This window comes from Anomalospiza imberbis, chromosome 15 (assembly GCF_031753505.1).
Source record: "Anomalospiza imberbis isolate Cuckoo-Finch-1a 21T00152 chromosome 15, ASM3175350v1, whole genome shotgun sequence".
NCBI lineage: Eukaryota > Metazoa > Chordata > Aves > Passeriformes > Viduidae > Anomalospiza > Anomalospiza imberbis.
This window is the reverse complement of record NC_089695.1, coordinates 17,985,837-18,000,936: the sequence shown is the minus strand read 5'-3', so window position 1 is coordinate 18,000,936 and position 15,100 is coordinate 17,985,837. Positions and strand designations below refer to the sequence as shown.

Sequence of the window (15,100 nt, the reverse complement as noted above, 5' to 3'; positions counted from 1 at the left end):
TTTCAGGGGTCACGCTGTTGCCCATGGTGCTCATTAACCTCCACAAGACATGGGCTATGATTTCCTATGGCACTTGCTTCATTTTAAGCTACATTCACTTTCCTTTAAAGTTTAAAATCCAAAATGGCTCAACCTAAGCTGCATCCCTTGGAGGCTGCACAGTGTTTAGCACAGTTCCCAAAATCCTTCTAATTCCAACACTGGCGTGAAATTCTGCCTGATGGCTAAAATCTAGAGGAAAGGATTGTCCAGCTGCTCAGAGGAAAGAGGAGTTTAAGGAAAGCACTGGGGACCAGGAGGCCAGCAGCCCTGCTTTGCAGAGAGGGGGATCTTCATCGAAGGAGGATTTCAACTCCATGCCCTGGCGTGGAAGATTCCACCTCACACTCCTTTCAGTGGTGCTGGGACCTTCCCTTCAAGCCAGACTTTCCATTTGGACTCTCAGAACGGGCCAGTCCTGCCAGAGTTCCCTGGTCTCCCTGGGGGAGCGGGGTGTTTGCAAGGTCCAGAGCAATGGGAGGAAATGCTGCAGTGTTATGCAATTTCCTTGTGATTCATATTCAGAAATCCTCAATACAGCCAGGAATAAGTCTTTCAACTTTCAGCTCAAGAGATGCACAAGCCTAATGGGTATAAACAGATATGACTTTCCCTCAGACCTGGTAGCCCAAGTGGCTTCCCAGCCACGCTGGGACAGTCTGGGGAGCCGTGGGCAGGAGGAGCACAGACATTCCACATGAGTGTTTTGCAACCCTTTTATAAGGGCAAATGGGCTGAAGAGCAGTGTTCCAGCTGGAGTCCGGCCACCCTGACTGACTCAGCTCCTGCTGGATGTCTGCAGCACCCCGAGCACCCCGGAGCTCACAGCCCGAGCAGGGAAAGCTGGGGATCCCACACGTCCCTCTCCACACCCCAAGTGTCCTGCAACAGAAGCAACAAGTCTCTCCTCTTGATGCCTTCCTCACTAGGACACCAGGGATGTGCCTGATCGTGTCCCCACAGTCCCCAGCAGGGCCCTCCACGGGCACAGGGATGGCCAGAGCAGGGCTGGAGCTCTGGCACCCAGAGATCCCCCGGAGATGGCACAGGCCTGGGGCAGGGGGGCACCCTGTGTCCTGTCCCTGTAACAACAGGGAAGGGGTCAGAGGAAGAATGGAGAGAAGGAAGAAGAGAAGAGGGAGATGGACCCTCCGGACCTGCCCCTGAGCTCGGCACTGCGGAGCTGCTTCATGGGACACGGCCCTGCAGCAGCACCCCAGCAAAGCTCATGCACAAAAAGCCTATTTCCTTGTTAAAAGCAGGACACCTGGCAACCTTGATGAAATCAGCCCTTGTTTCTGGCTCTGCCTTATCAGCCCTGTTCTATTTCTGTCTGAGAGCCAGGTTTTCGTACTACAAGCAGGATTTTCAGAGCTAGACTACACTGTGTTGTGGTTAGAAATAACCTTCCCTGCTCTGAGAGCCAGAAGGATATAGATAGGAGTATGATCTCTCCCAGCCCACATCCCTGCAAACCTCTCTGCAGCAGGAGGGGAGGGAAAATTATGCCTCACTTCCCCAAGTGGAGAGCTTGGCAGGGCAGCAGAAACCCACTGTGAAATGCTGGTTTATGTCATGCAGACGAAGCTGTTCATTTGGAAAAGCGTGGCCAGGGACCCTGGCAGCTCCTTCCTTCCTTCCTTCCTTCCTTTCCTCCCAACCTACTGTTCATCACAGTTGGAGTCATCTCCCACCTGGTGTTCCCCTTTCTCTCTCCTGCTCCTTCCTTCCAACATAAATTTCAGCTTCAAACTTATACCTTGGGCCTGATCAAAAGACAGAAAAGAAAAATCTATCAAAAATGAAGCATCTGGGGGGCTTAGAATCTCCTACATGGGTCTTGCTCTTCTGTCTCTCGGAGCTGAGCTAAAGGATGGTTCTAATTAAAAACAAGCCCACATTTTATTACAAGTGCAGGCATTCCCAAGGGCCTCTGGAGCCGAGGCCAGCCGGGCTCCCCGCCAGCCAGCTGGGCTGCTTAGCTCAGCGCAGTTATATAACTGTGTTTGTCACCCAAGGAAACAATCACCTGGGTCAGAACGAGGGAAAAAAATTACCTGGGTCAAACTGCCAGCTTCCCATGGCTCACTCTGAACAGGGAATGCAGCAGCAGCCACTCTGGGGGGTGTGTGGGAGCGAGGGGAGCAGAGCGTGTCAGATACGCGGCAGCCTCGGAATAACACAGCTAAAGGTCAACTGCTCCAACAAAATACATTTCTGGAATAACTAAAGCGCCTAACATTTCCCAGAGCAGCATTTTAAGCGGGTCCAGCGAAGCAGACATGTTGGGATCACTCAAATAACTGATTAAAAGTGAAAACTTCTACTGCTCTAAGCTTCCCCCAAGTTTTCTAGGATGCTTGAGCAACAACTTGCACATCCTCCTCCGGCAGCTCTGCCTGGAGCCCGGCCAGCCCCAGCCAGCACACACGCCCTTCCTCCTCCCAACGTCTGCTGACGAACACGGGCTCTCAACACATCAAAACCGGCCTAATTTTAAATGGCAGTGTCATCTTTATTTTTAAAATAACTGTAATGCAGCCGTGCCTGGCGCTCCTCCTCTGTGAAAGAGGTTTGACACTGCCCGGGTGCTCCGAACAAGGGTGGTGGCTTCGTGCCAGGACTGGCTCAATCACCACTGCCTGGAGCTTTAAGGACTGGGACATCCCTGAGGTGAGACCCCTTTCAATCCTCCATTTGTACCTGGGGACCCGTGTGGGGCCCTGGGGAAAGCAGCAGAAAGGGGACACGGTCCCATCCCTCCTCTCCCAGAGAGACATCTCTAAGCCCAGGGTGGCTGCAGAGGTTTCTTGGAGCAATCCTGGGATGCTGCACAAGGTACTTTCCTGGCCCTGGGAGCCAGCCCAATGGGGCTTTAAAGGCTCCTGGTGTCCCTCTCCAAAACTGCAGCAGAATGTTTATCCCTCTCCAGACAGGAGCTGAAATTCCACAACACTCATAACCTCCCTGGGAAACCCTCAGCCCTGCCTGTACCCCACCCCAGGGGCGGCCAGCACTCCCCACCACCATTTCCACCATCCAACAAGCACAGGTTGAGAGACAGCGTGGGACACATCCACCCTGCCATGGCCTGAGCCCGCAGCCTGCCTGCTCCTGATCCCAGTGCTGCCCTTGATCCCGGTCCTGACCCTGATCCCAGTGCTGCCCCTGATCCCGGTCCTGCCCCTGATCCCGGTGCTGCCCCTGATCCTGGTCCTGCTCCTGATCCCGGTCCTGACCCTGATCCCAGTGCTGACCCTGATCCCAGTGCTGCCCCTGATCCCGGTCCTGACCCTAATACCGGTCCTGCCCCTGATCCCGGTCCTGCCCCTGATCCCGGTCCTGACCCTGATCCCGGTCCTGACCCTGATCCCAGCGCTGCCCCTGATCCCGGTCCTGACCCTGATCCCGGTCCTGCCCCTAATCCCGGTCCTGACCCTGATCCCGGTGCTGCTCCTGATCCCGGTGCTGCCCCTGATCCCGGTGCTGCCCCTGATCCCGGTCCTGCCCCTGATCCCGGTGCTGCCCCTGATCCTGGTCCTGCCCCTGATCCCGGTCCTGACCCTGATCCCGGTCCTGCCCTTGATCCCGGTCCTGCCCTTGATCCCGGTCCTGACCCTGATCCCAGTCCTGCCCCTGATCCCGGTCCTGCCCTTGATCCCGGTCCTGCCCTTGATCCCGGTCCTGCCCTTGATCCCGGTCCTGCCCCTGATCCCAGTCCTGCCCCTGATCCTGCAGAGCCCAGCTCCACACACGGATCTGCCAGGAAAGACAAAGCAGGGGTGAACACAGAAATAAAATTATCAAAACAACAGAGCCCAAAGACCTTCTTCTGGGGCTGCAGCTGGGAGAAGAAAAACCCCTGGGTGAGGGAAGGTGGTGGGGCTGCAGCAGGACAGTAAATCACTGCTTAAAACCAAATGTGAGACCCAATAAAGGGGGAATAATGGAAGAGGCTGGCTTTGCGAGTCATTGTAGCATGAACCATTTACTTTAATTTTTAATTTAAAGTAGGAAACAATACTCTAATAGCCTATTTAAATTGGCAGGGAAATTTGTTCTCCCAACATGGAGCTATTCCCTGAATTTCTACATGTTTGTTGAATTGCCTGCTCAAATAACTCGAAGCAGAGGTGATAAAGAGAGGAAAGGAAAGTGAGTATGCTTTCTTTGGTCTGTCACTCCAGCTGAGGCTCTGTGCCTCCCTGCTGAGGCTGCCAGCATGGCTGAAGGGTGGACAGCAAGTTCCCACCAAACCATGACACGGAATCTCTGGATGCAAGCACCCTGCTCCCTGCCCTGAGGCTGGTTCACCTCTCTGGGCCCAGGCTCACAAACAAGTTGCTGCAAGCAGCTGCTCCATCCTGTTCCACATCTGTGCTGCAATCCAGGTTCGATTATCCCCGTTGCCCAGGCACCCTGCAGACCCAACCCACCCCTCAGCACCACACTCACCCCCAGCCTGAACCCAAAACCCAAGAACACACCTGCAGCAGAGCTGGTGGCTGTCCCACGTAGGAGACGTGTGTTGTGGCATGTCCTGTGGACCAGGACCCACAGCCACATCCCCTGTGGACCAGGACCCACAGCCACATCCCCAGCCCTGACCCCCTGCGAGCTCCTCTCGGGGGTATCAGCAGTGACATCACACAGAAGGAGATAAGTGGCTGCCACCGGGTCCCCGGCAGAGGCAACTTCTCCCAAAGGGAGAGCAAAACTCTCCAAAAGGCTCCCAGCTGGTGTCCTGGGACCAGCCACCCCAGTGTGCAGGCAAAGCCAAACTCTCGTGGCCAATTTCTGCAGCACAGGCCCCAAGGAAGAGCAAGGAATGCATTACAGAACCAGTGAGGCATTCACACCAGAGACAGGAGCACTGCTCTGCTCCTGGACACCCCCGACAAACAGCTGGAACAAGGGGTCACAGACTTGCCAGAACTGGGTGGGACAGCACTTTTAGGTGTGTAAAAGCAACCCAGAGGGCTCTTTTCTCTTTTTAAAATTATCTTTAATGCTTCTCTAAAACCCCGGCAGCTGCAGTGACTCCAGCTGGGCGAGCCGGCAGCCACTGAAGCAGCAGTTGCTGGAACCAGGAATAAAAGCCTGAAGTCAAGGCTTAAGACCTCACTGGCTTAAGTGCTTTAGAAGCAAAATAAAAGCTTACAAACTCCATGTAAAGTTACTGCTATTACAGGCTTAAAGGGTTACCAAACAGGAGAGGGAGAATGAGGGAGAAGTGGCAAGAGCACGTGATCCCAGAACTAACATGGAACATGACATGGACCATGCTTCTCTGAGGATCCTCTGCCTCCACCTTGTCCCCAAAAAAGGACAAAAAAAAATTTGGGCCAATAATCTTGAGCTGTGAGATGCAAAAAAAAAGCCAAGCAGGGGCTCCCCTGGGCCAGTTTTGGTCCCAGTGGGACTCACCATCACCACGGCTCCCTGCACTGGGGGGTGGCACTGATGCCCCCAGAGCATGGAGAGACTGAGCTCCAGTTCAGGGAAAGTTCACTGGGTTGTCTGGGCTGGGGAACAGAGTAGAGGCAAAGAGAAGCAGCAAACAATAGAAACTTAGACATTAGGAGTGGGCAGAGTGGGGGAAAAAATGTTCTGTTCACTAAAGAGAGAGACAGGGAGATGGAGAAGCAGCAACAGGAACGACTCAGGTCATAGAGGACAACAAAAGAAATCTGCTATAAGCAAACAAACACAGGCAGGATGAAGACCATGAAAACCTGCAAGACAGAGCACACAAAAATATTTTCCACAAAGCTGACAAAAACATGTCTGTGGGATTGAGAGCATAATCAAAGTTCAGCATGAAAAAGGCTGTGAGGGAAGACACAGAAGAGGCAGGCACGGAGCAGACCCTGGGGAGAGCAGAGCAGAGAACGCGGCGATCGCTCCGGCACTCGCCCACAGGCTCCCTGTGCAGAGGGCTCCGGCCACAGACACCGTCTGTGCTCAAAGGTGCTCTGGGTGAGGCCTTTTCTACCATCTCTGATAACTGAGATGGAATGAACTCACATGATAAAGCAGATCTGCAGCTCCAGTAAGTCCCAGGGCAGTACAAGGGGTTGGGAAGGTGAGCAGTGGGTGCCTGTCCATCCCCCTGCAGACACGCTGGGACTGAAGTCCTTCGAGTGAATTTATTTTTTGAATGAGCCAAAATAACAGGAATGCCGAGGTTGAAAGCACTGGAGTGAGTTCAAGAGACAGCGTTTCCACTGGGAAATAAATCTCTCACCATTTTGTATAATTAGGCAAGGAAAATGAAAAACAATTTCTGAAAGAATTCCCAGAAGCAACATCCAAGGAGGAGGTGAGAGGTGTGCTGGGCAGGAATGTGGGGCTGGGCTCTGCTGCCACTGCCACACGAACACGGGGGGCATCTCCAGCAGCAGGGCTGGAGGAGCTCCAGGACCACTGACAGATGTGCCACCAGGAGCACTGGGACAGGAGCAGGGCTCAGGGAGCTCCAGGACCACTGACAGATGTGCCACCAGGAGCACTGGGACAGGAGCAGGGCTCAGGGAGCTCCAGGACCACTGACAGATGTGCCACCAGGAGCACTGGGACAGGAGCAGGGCTGGAGGAGCTCCAGGACCACTGACAGATGTGCCACCAGGAGCACTGGGACAGGAGCAGGGCTGGAGGAGCTCCAGGACCACTGACAGATGTGCCACCAGGAGCACTGGGACAGGAGCAGGGCTCAGGGAGCTCCAGGACCACTGACAGATGTGCCACCAGGAGCACTGGGACAGGAGCGGGGCTGGAGGAGCTGCAGGACCACTGACAGATGTGCCACCAGGAGCACTGGGACAGGAGCAGGGCTGGAGGAGCTCCAGGACCACTGACAGATGTGCCACCAGGAGCACTGGGACAGGAGCAGGGCTGGAGGAGCTCCAGGACCACTGACAGATGTGCCACCAGGAGCACTGGGACAGGAGCAGGGCTCAGGGAGCTCCAGGACCACTGACAGATGTGCCACCAGGAGCACTGGGACAGGAGCAGGGCTCAGGGAGCTCCAGAGGCACATCCATGGCCAGAGCGGCCGTGGCACCCAGCCCGTGTGGAGGAGCCATGCAGACCCTGAGGGGACACACCGCAGGACAGGGAGGCAGAGGTACAGGAGGAAGAGAGGAGGAAGAGCGGAGGAAGAGCGGAGGAAGAGCGGAGGTTCGGGGCTGTGCCCGGTCTGGGGACACCACGGGAGGTGAGCGCTGTCCCCGCTCTGAGCAGCACCAGCAGCCCGAGGGTGCAGGCCGGGCTCACACCACTCAGGGCAGGGAGGGGCCCGGGGCACTGTGCCATTCCCGGGGTGCTGTGCCACTCCCAGGGTGCTGTGCCATTCCAGGGGTGCTGTGCCACCCCCGGGGTGCTGTGCCATTCCCGGAGTGCTGTGCCACTCCCAGGGTGCTGTGCCACCCCGGCGTGCTGTGCCATTCCCGGGGCACTGTGCCACCCCTATGGTGCTGCACCATTCCTGGGGCACTGTGCCACCCCTATGGTGCTGCACCATTCCCGGGGCGTTGTGCCACCCCTATGGTGCTGCGCCATTCCCGGGGTGCTGTGCCACCCCTATGGTGCTGTGCCATTCCCGGGGCACTGTGCCACCCCTATGGTGCTGCGCCATTCCCGGGGTGCTGTGCCACCCCTATGGTGCTGTGCCATTCCCGGGGTGCTGTGCCACCCCCGGGGTGCTGTGCCATTCACAGGGCACTGTGCCACCCTTATGGTGCTGTGCCATTCCCAGGGCGCTGTGCCATTCCCGGGGTGCTGTGCCACCCCCGGGGCGCTGTGCCACCCCTATGGTGCTGCACCATTCCCGGGGCACTGTGCCACCCCTATGGTGCTGCACCATTCCCGGGGCGTTGTGCCACCCCTATGGTGCTGCGCCATTCCCGGGGCACTGTGCCACCCCCGGGGTGCTGTGCCATTCACAGGGCACTGTGCCACCCTTATGGTGCTGTGCCACTCCCGGGGCGCTGTGCCATTCCCGGGGTGCTGTGCCACCCCTATGGTGCTGTGCCATTCCCGGGGTGCTGTGCCATTCCCGGGGCGCTGTGCCACTCCCGGGGTGCTGTGCCACTCCCGGGGCGCTGTGCCATTCCCGGGGTGCTGTGCCACCCCTATGGTGCTGTGCCATTCCCGGGGTGCTGTGCCATTCCCGGGGTGCTGTGCCACCCCTATGGTGCTGTGCCATTCCCGGGGTGCTGTGCCATTCCCGGGGTGCTGTGCCACCTCTATGGTGCTGTGCCATTCCCGGGGTGCTGTGCCACCCCCAGGGTGCTGTGCCACTCCCAGGGCGCTGTGCCACCTCTATGGTGCTGTGCCATTCCCGGGCACTGTGCCACCCCCAGGGTGCTGCGCCATTCCCGGGGCGCTGTGCCACCCCTATGGTGCTGTGCCATTCCCGGGGTGCTGTGCCACCCCTATAGTGCTGTGCCACTCCCGGGGCGCTGTGCCACCCCTATGGTGCTGTGCCATTCCCGGGGTGCTGTGCCACCCCTATGGTGCTGTGCCACTCCCGGGGTGCTGTGCCACTCCCGGGGCGCTGTGCCATTCCCGGGGTGCTGTGCCACCCCTATGGTGCTGTGCCATTCCCGGGGTGCTGTGCCATTCCCGGGGTGCTGTGCCACCCCTATGGTGCTGTGCCATTCCCGGGGTGCTGTGCCATTCCCGGGGTGCTGTGCCACCTCTATGGTGCTGTGCCATTCCCGGGGTGCTGTGCCACCCCCAGGGTGCTGTGCCACTCCCAGGGCGCTGTGCCACCTCTATGGTGCTGCGCCATTCCCGGGGTGCTGTGCCACCCCCGGGGTGCTGTGCCATTCCCGGGCACTGTGCCACCCCCAGGGTGCTGTGCCATTCCCAGGGCGCTGTGCCATTCCCGGGGTGCTGTGCCACCCCCGGGGTGCTGTGCCACCCCTATGGTGCTGCGCCATTCCCGGGGTGCTGTGCCACCCCTATGGTGCTGTGCCATTCCCGGGGTGCTGTGCCACCCCTATGGTGCTGTGCCACCCCCGGGGTGCTGTGCCATTCCCGGGGTGCTGTGCCACTCCCGGGGTGCTGTGCCACTCCCGGGGCGCTGTGCCATTCCCGGGGCGCTGTGCCAACCCCGGGGCACAGGGGCTCTGAGTGCCCGGTCTCAGCTGCCATCTAGTGGGGAGCGGCCACGGCTCCGGGCTGGCACCGGGTCTGGCAGCGCTGCGGGAAAAGCCCTCCCAGCCCATGGAGTCCCACGTGTGCCCGATGCCCACCTTGTCCCCAGCCCAGAGCACCGAGTGCCGCAGCCAGGAATTCCTTGGACACCCCAGGGATGGGTATCCAACCCTCCCTGGGCAGTTCCAGTGCCTGAGCAGCCTGTCCATGGGGAAATTCCTGCTGGTGTCCACCCTGAGCCTGCCCTGGCCCAGCCTGAGGCCGTTCCCTCTCCTCCTGTCCCTGTTCCCTGGGAGCACAGCCCGACCCCCCGGCTGTCCCCTCCTGTCAGGAGCTGTGCAGAGCCAAAGGGGCCCCCCTGAGCCTCCTCCTCCTCCACACTCATTCACCACAACCTTACCTAAATGCTTACCTTGTTCTTTGCCACAAGACACTGCCTAATTTGTGCCCCTCCTAAACCCGCAGCCCAGCACAGCCACCATCAGCCAACACGGTTTTTATTCCTGACTCAGGTTCCAAGGAAGTTTCAGAATCACCCTGGCCTCCACCACATACATTTGCAAACTGCGTTAGCAGAGGAGAAAATCCATAAGAAACTGATCCTGAGTATCTTAACAAAACCAAACACCACTGCTCCGTCATGGAGTTAGCAGTTTCTCCTGTTTCCAGCCTCTGAAACATGGAAGAAAATCCAAAGTCAACATGGGGGCTTTATCCAAATGAGTAACAAGTGGTAAGAGTTAACGGCGTGATGAGGGCTGTCTGGAGGCTGCTCTGACTGTGAGACACAGCGTAAATCTTCTCAAGTTGTGACAAATGTCTTGGCTAATGCAGCCACATTCTATGTTTAAATCTCACTAAGATGTAATTTGACATTTGGGTTTACTTTTTTCATTATAATTAAGAAACAAACTCCAGTCCACACTAATCTCTCCAGAGCCTGAATTTGCACATGGAATTACCATCCCTGCCGTGCCAATCCTTCCCCACACTCTACAGTCAAATCTAAGGAAAACCAGACATTCTTTCCAGTAGGGTTCTTTGGTTACAGAAATACAGTCAAAGTATAGGATGGGTATTTCTATGAGTCCAAAGGTTAAATCCTCATCTCTTGCTCAAGGAAATCCCTGCAGAATAGGTAACACAAAGATAACACGCTGCACCCTGGTGTTGTATGGTAGGAACCCAAACAGAACAGCCCACAGCAGTATTTTTGATGGATGGAGGAGGAAAACTGAGGACAAGGAGCTGCCTCATGTGTCAACACACTCCACCTTCAGCAGCAAAGTGTCTCTTGGATCCCTTTCCACACAGGCGGCATTCCCAACGCTCCCACCCCGCGCCTGGAAGGGCAGTGTAAGCCATTAGCAATTAAGTGCCACAAGGTATTGCATTAATACACAGCCACAGCCCCTGAGGTGCCGGAGGAGCCAGCTGCCCTCACCTCAGCTGATGGGCACGGCAGGGAGAACAGCAGCACGCAGGCAGCACCACCACCTGTGTGGTTTTGAAGGAGTTCTCATGACCACATCCTGGAACAGGATAATCCAGGCAGTCCTGTCCTGGCTGCTCCACGAACCTTTGGTATGCACAGCGCTTTGCAAGCACCCAAGATCTGTGTCTGCACCTCTGCAGACTGGCTCTGCTCCTGTGCTGCACCCATCAGCAGCTCATGCACTGCTTTCCTGCAGCTCCCATGGCAGCTGGCTGGCTTTGCCATCCCTGCCACGGCAGCTCCCAGTCTGCTGGTGGGCAGTGGGAGGCAGGTGAGCAGGCTAGAGGAGCACAAGACTCCATTCAGATTAGGAGCAACAATGCGTATTTTGTTTCTGAAAAATGGTGCCACCAGAATCGAGGCAGAGGTTTCTTCAGGTGGGATCAAGACAGCTGGAGAGGCACCCTAGCTGCCCCAGGGGTCAAGAGCCAAGGGTGGAAGAGCAGGCTGGTTCTCCCAAACAAAGGCCTCTTTTCAACAGATGATAGAAAAAGGGAGCAGAGGCTGTCACAGAATCAGAGAATCATGGAATGGTTTAAAGTGGAAAGGCCCTTAAACCTCATCCAGTCCTACCCCCTGCCCTGTCCAGCGTGGATCTGGACCAGGAATGGGGCAACCACAGCTTCTCTGGGCGGGTGTAAATTGAAACGAGAGAGGTTCAGCCTTGGGGTCAGGAGGCCAGGGAAGCAGCTGGGCTGGAGCCCAGGCAGGCTGTGCCCTCTCCTCCCTCGGATGCTCTCAGCTCCGACCAGTAACACCCTGAGCAACCTGCTCTGAGCAGGAGGTTGGACCAGAAACCTCCTGAGCTCCCGTCCTACCTGAATTACCTGATGGATCTACGACTCCAGGCTGGGACCTGGCTGCAATCCACCACACACTCCTTTCCCTGAAATGCAGGGCAGCACCTCCCACACGCAGCCTCCTGATCTCCCAGGCGCTGAACGCTCCAAAAGCAAGCGCTTGACCAAGTCCAGCGCTCACGGAACAGCCTCGTGTGTCCAGGCCTCACCGGGCTTCAATGAACATTTCTCCTGACAAACAAGAACCTTTCCATGGATCTGGGGGGGATCTGCTCAAACCAGGACCAGTGTGTGGGAGCAGGCTGTGCTGGGATGGGACACACTGCTCCCTGCATGGACTCTGCTCTGACTGCCAGAGCCTGGCTCAAGCCCAGCAGGCAGACAAAAGTCAACTCCACTGGCCACTCCAAAGCCACACGGGCTGCCACAGAACAGCCCTGGCTGCTCTGGCTCTCCACATGGCTTCTTTTCATATCCCAAGACGCTGTTGGCCATGAGCAGGCACAGAGGGCACAGACTGTCTTGGCTGCTCGGCAGTGCCGTAGGTGCCACGGGAGAGTCACCACACGAAGCTGGGATGGGCCACACTGTGACCCCAGCACCCCCGAGGGACCCGCTCACAACCAGCCAACGCTCTTCAAGCTGGCAGTGAGGTCTGCAAATGCATTCCAAAATAAAAACTAACAACAATGAGCTTTCTGCAAACCTCCAGAATCCCTTCCAGAGGTGAGGAAGCCTTTGGCACAGCAGGAGCAAACACGGGGAACAGGGGCCACACTCCTCCGCTCACACGAAATGTACAATTCTCTAGCAGACCCAGAAACGGCTGCCAAGGAGCTGCAGGACTCCAAAAGCCCTGGAAATCTACAACGTATTTTCTTCCACTGCTCTTTTTGCCATGTTTTCCTTTCAGCACGGCTGAGCAGCATGTTTGTGCTGGCCAAGCCTACCCTCCTCCTCTCCACCGCACCTCCAAGCAATCCAAGCACGGGAGATACAGTATTACCTCAAATATTTAACCAAGGGATTAAACGAGTCTCTTGGCAGGAGGCAGGAGCTGCCCCACGGATACAGCTCCCTCGCCGGCTGGCGCGCGCTGCGTGACAGCGAGCGCTCTGCCCCGGGCTCCCCAGAGCTCGCCACGGTTTCCTCTGCCCAGAATTCCTGCTCACCGGCTCCCGGCCGTCCATGGCCTCCATCCACAGCCGCCGGTCCTCCTCCGAAAGCGCCTGCATGGTGATGACACCGGGCCTGCCAACAGAAAGGGGACGCCGTCAATGAAAGATGAATTTTTCGTGAGAGGAAGAGGGAAGGAGGACAAACTCCTTCCTAGCCAAGCCTCAGCACAAGGAGGACAAAAGCCATGGACATCCCTGCAGGTCCTGACCAGGATCAGCAAGCGAGCAGAGGGCATCTCCAACAATCAACACACCTTTCCAGTGGTTTTGTGCAAGAGCTGGCTGCCAAATTCCTCCTCTGGCCCTTGGCCAGCCAGCTCACCTGCACTGTGTTAAGCACATCCAAGCAACGGCAGGAGAAGGCAAGGAAGGTAAGCAAGGAAGGTAACCAAGCAAGCAGGAGCCTCACACATCCCAGCCCCCCGTGTCTCACCAGCACCCCAAACACCAGGCTCACGGAGACCTTCTGCTGGGCAAAGCATTTCATCCCCAAGACATCTGTGCCCTCACGGCCGTGCCTGTTCCTGTCCTTACCCTGCTGTAAGACACAGCAGTGGCAGTGCCACGATGCTGGTCCGTGTCCCCCTCCAGCAGCCTCACGGGGGGAGCAGTGCAGTGCAGGAGACCCAGGGTGCTGCTCCTGCCCCCAGCACTGTCACACACACCACAGCCCTGAGCTGCCCTGTCAATCCAGCCTCCAACAAACAGCCTTGGGGCTGCTCATTTACTGTAATGAGAAGGGGAAAGGACGGGCCTGGGTGCTGCCCGCACAGCACAGGAGCAGGGGACAGCAGTGGCACCACCCTCGCCCGAGGGCCAACGCCACCTCCAGGCTCCTCAGTGGGTGCTGAGTCCACTCCTGGACCACCTTTCCATGCAAGGAGTCAAACCTCCATTACGTGCTCAGGTGACCAGCAGGGTGAGGATGGATTTGACAAGACAGAGTGTCTGCACAGCCTCAGGTGTGGGGGGTGTGGGGACACGGAGGGTGGGAGCTGTGATCAGGGGTTGGCATCTCACTGCTCCACGCTTGGCTGTGAGCCGCCAGGGTTTCCATCTGCCATGCCGGCCCATCCTGCAGCCTGGATCCCGACACACACAGCCTGCTCCTCCCCAGCCTTGTGCCCCTGGGCTGGGTCTGCAGCTCCTCGGGGTGGCCGCATCCCCCCAGCGCTGTCCCCGGGCTCAGGCAGACAGTCAGACCTGTCCGTGTGTCTGCTCCGGCGCTGCCGCTCCCTCCCCGGCTCTTCCCAGACACAGCAGCAGAGCAGATTCCCTGGCAACGGGGACACGCAGGGGGGCTGCTGTGCTCTCTGCCCGTGGGGCTTCAAACCCTGACTGTGACAGCTGAGAGCCTCTGATGCTGCTCTTCCCGGCCCAGCAGAGCGGGGGCTCTGGAAGGGCACAGGAGCCAGGAGCGCTGCGGGGCACAGGGAGGGAGGGAAGGGAAGGGGATTAAACCTCGGGAGCTGCCAGCCACCTGCAGAGTGCTCCCCTGAGCACGTAGGCTCTGTTCAGTACTCAACCCCCAAAACCTGATAACGCCCGGGGAGAGGGACGATTTCGGACTTGAACTTCCCAAAGGTGATTCAGCCAGAAAACATGAGCTGCACCAACACTCTGCAGATGCCCTTTGGTCCTTGATAAGAGCCTGAAAGAAAATTAAACTTTAACAGGGGCTCTCAAGAGGTGGGCTTGGCCCCTCCGCTGCTGCTCTGTGGCACGCACAGGCCAGGAACCGAGGATTAACCCTTCTCCCCAGCTCCACTCCCCATCCAACCAGCCCAGCTTTCAGCACACACACGGCAGCCCAGCACTGTCCCACCAGTGGAAGCTGTGCCCAGGTCCAAAAACCAGACATAATGTGCTTGATCTCTGCTAATCCCATTGGTGAGTCAGTCAATACTCACCAGCTTAGTGGTTTGGAAGTTTACTCACTTCAGAGGGAAGAGGAAACCACTTAACCATCGCCCCATCTGACAGGGAAAACGCTCCACATCCAACAGCAAATATGTTCAAAACACTGCACAAAGCTCCTTGTTGTGCAGGTACAAAGTGAGTCAAGAGCAGTCCCTGCTACCTGGTGAGCTGCAGTGGCCACTTTAGCCAGGGCTTAGGCCTGACTTTAAATCAAGCTGCTGCTGAAGGCACAGACACCTCGGTGAGAAAGCCCTGGAAGGGCTCTAGCTCAGCTAGGGACACACAGGAAGGGAAATACTGGGATTTCTGTCTCTTTAGCCAAGGCATTAGAGCATGGAAATTTAAACCCTCCATTCGTGGTATGCTGGGCACTGGCCTCCCGGCAGAGCAGGGTCCCAGAGTGGCCGTGCTGGTATCTGGAGTGCCAGCTTCCCTCAGCACAGGGCAAAGAGGTGATAACAGCAAAATGTTTGTTCTGCCTCTGAGCAGATAACAACTCCTCGGGC

At 57.3% G+C, this 15,100-nt stretch overlaps 1 protein-coding gene across 3 annotated transcripts in view; it reads right to left on the bottom strand.

Moving 5' to 3' along the window:
• ARHGAP26 (Rho GTPase activating protein 26) overlaps nt 1-15,100 on the bottom strand; it is a 108,194-nt gene that overhangs the window by 60,499 nt on the left and 32,595 nt on the right. For all 3 annotated transcript variants that reach the window (XM_068206260.1, XM_068206261.1, XM_068206262.1), the window contains exon 11: nt 12,669-12,747. In XM_068206260.1, coding sequence (XP_068062361.1) covers nt 12,669-12,747 — 79 coding nt within the window. The remainder of the gene's footprint in view (nt 1-12,668; nt 12,748-15,100) is intronic.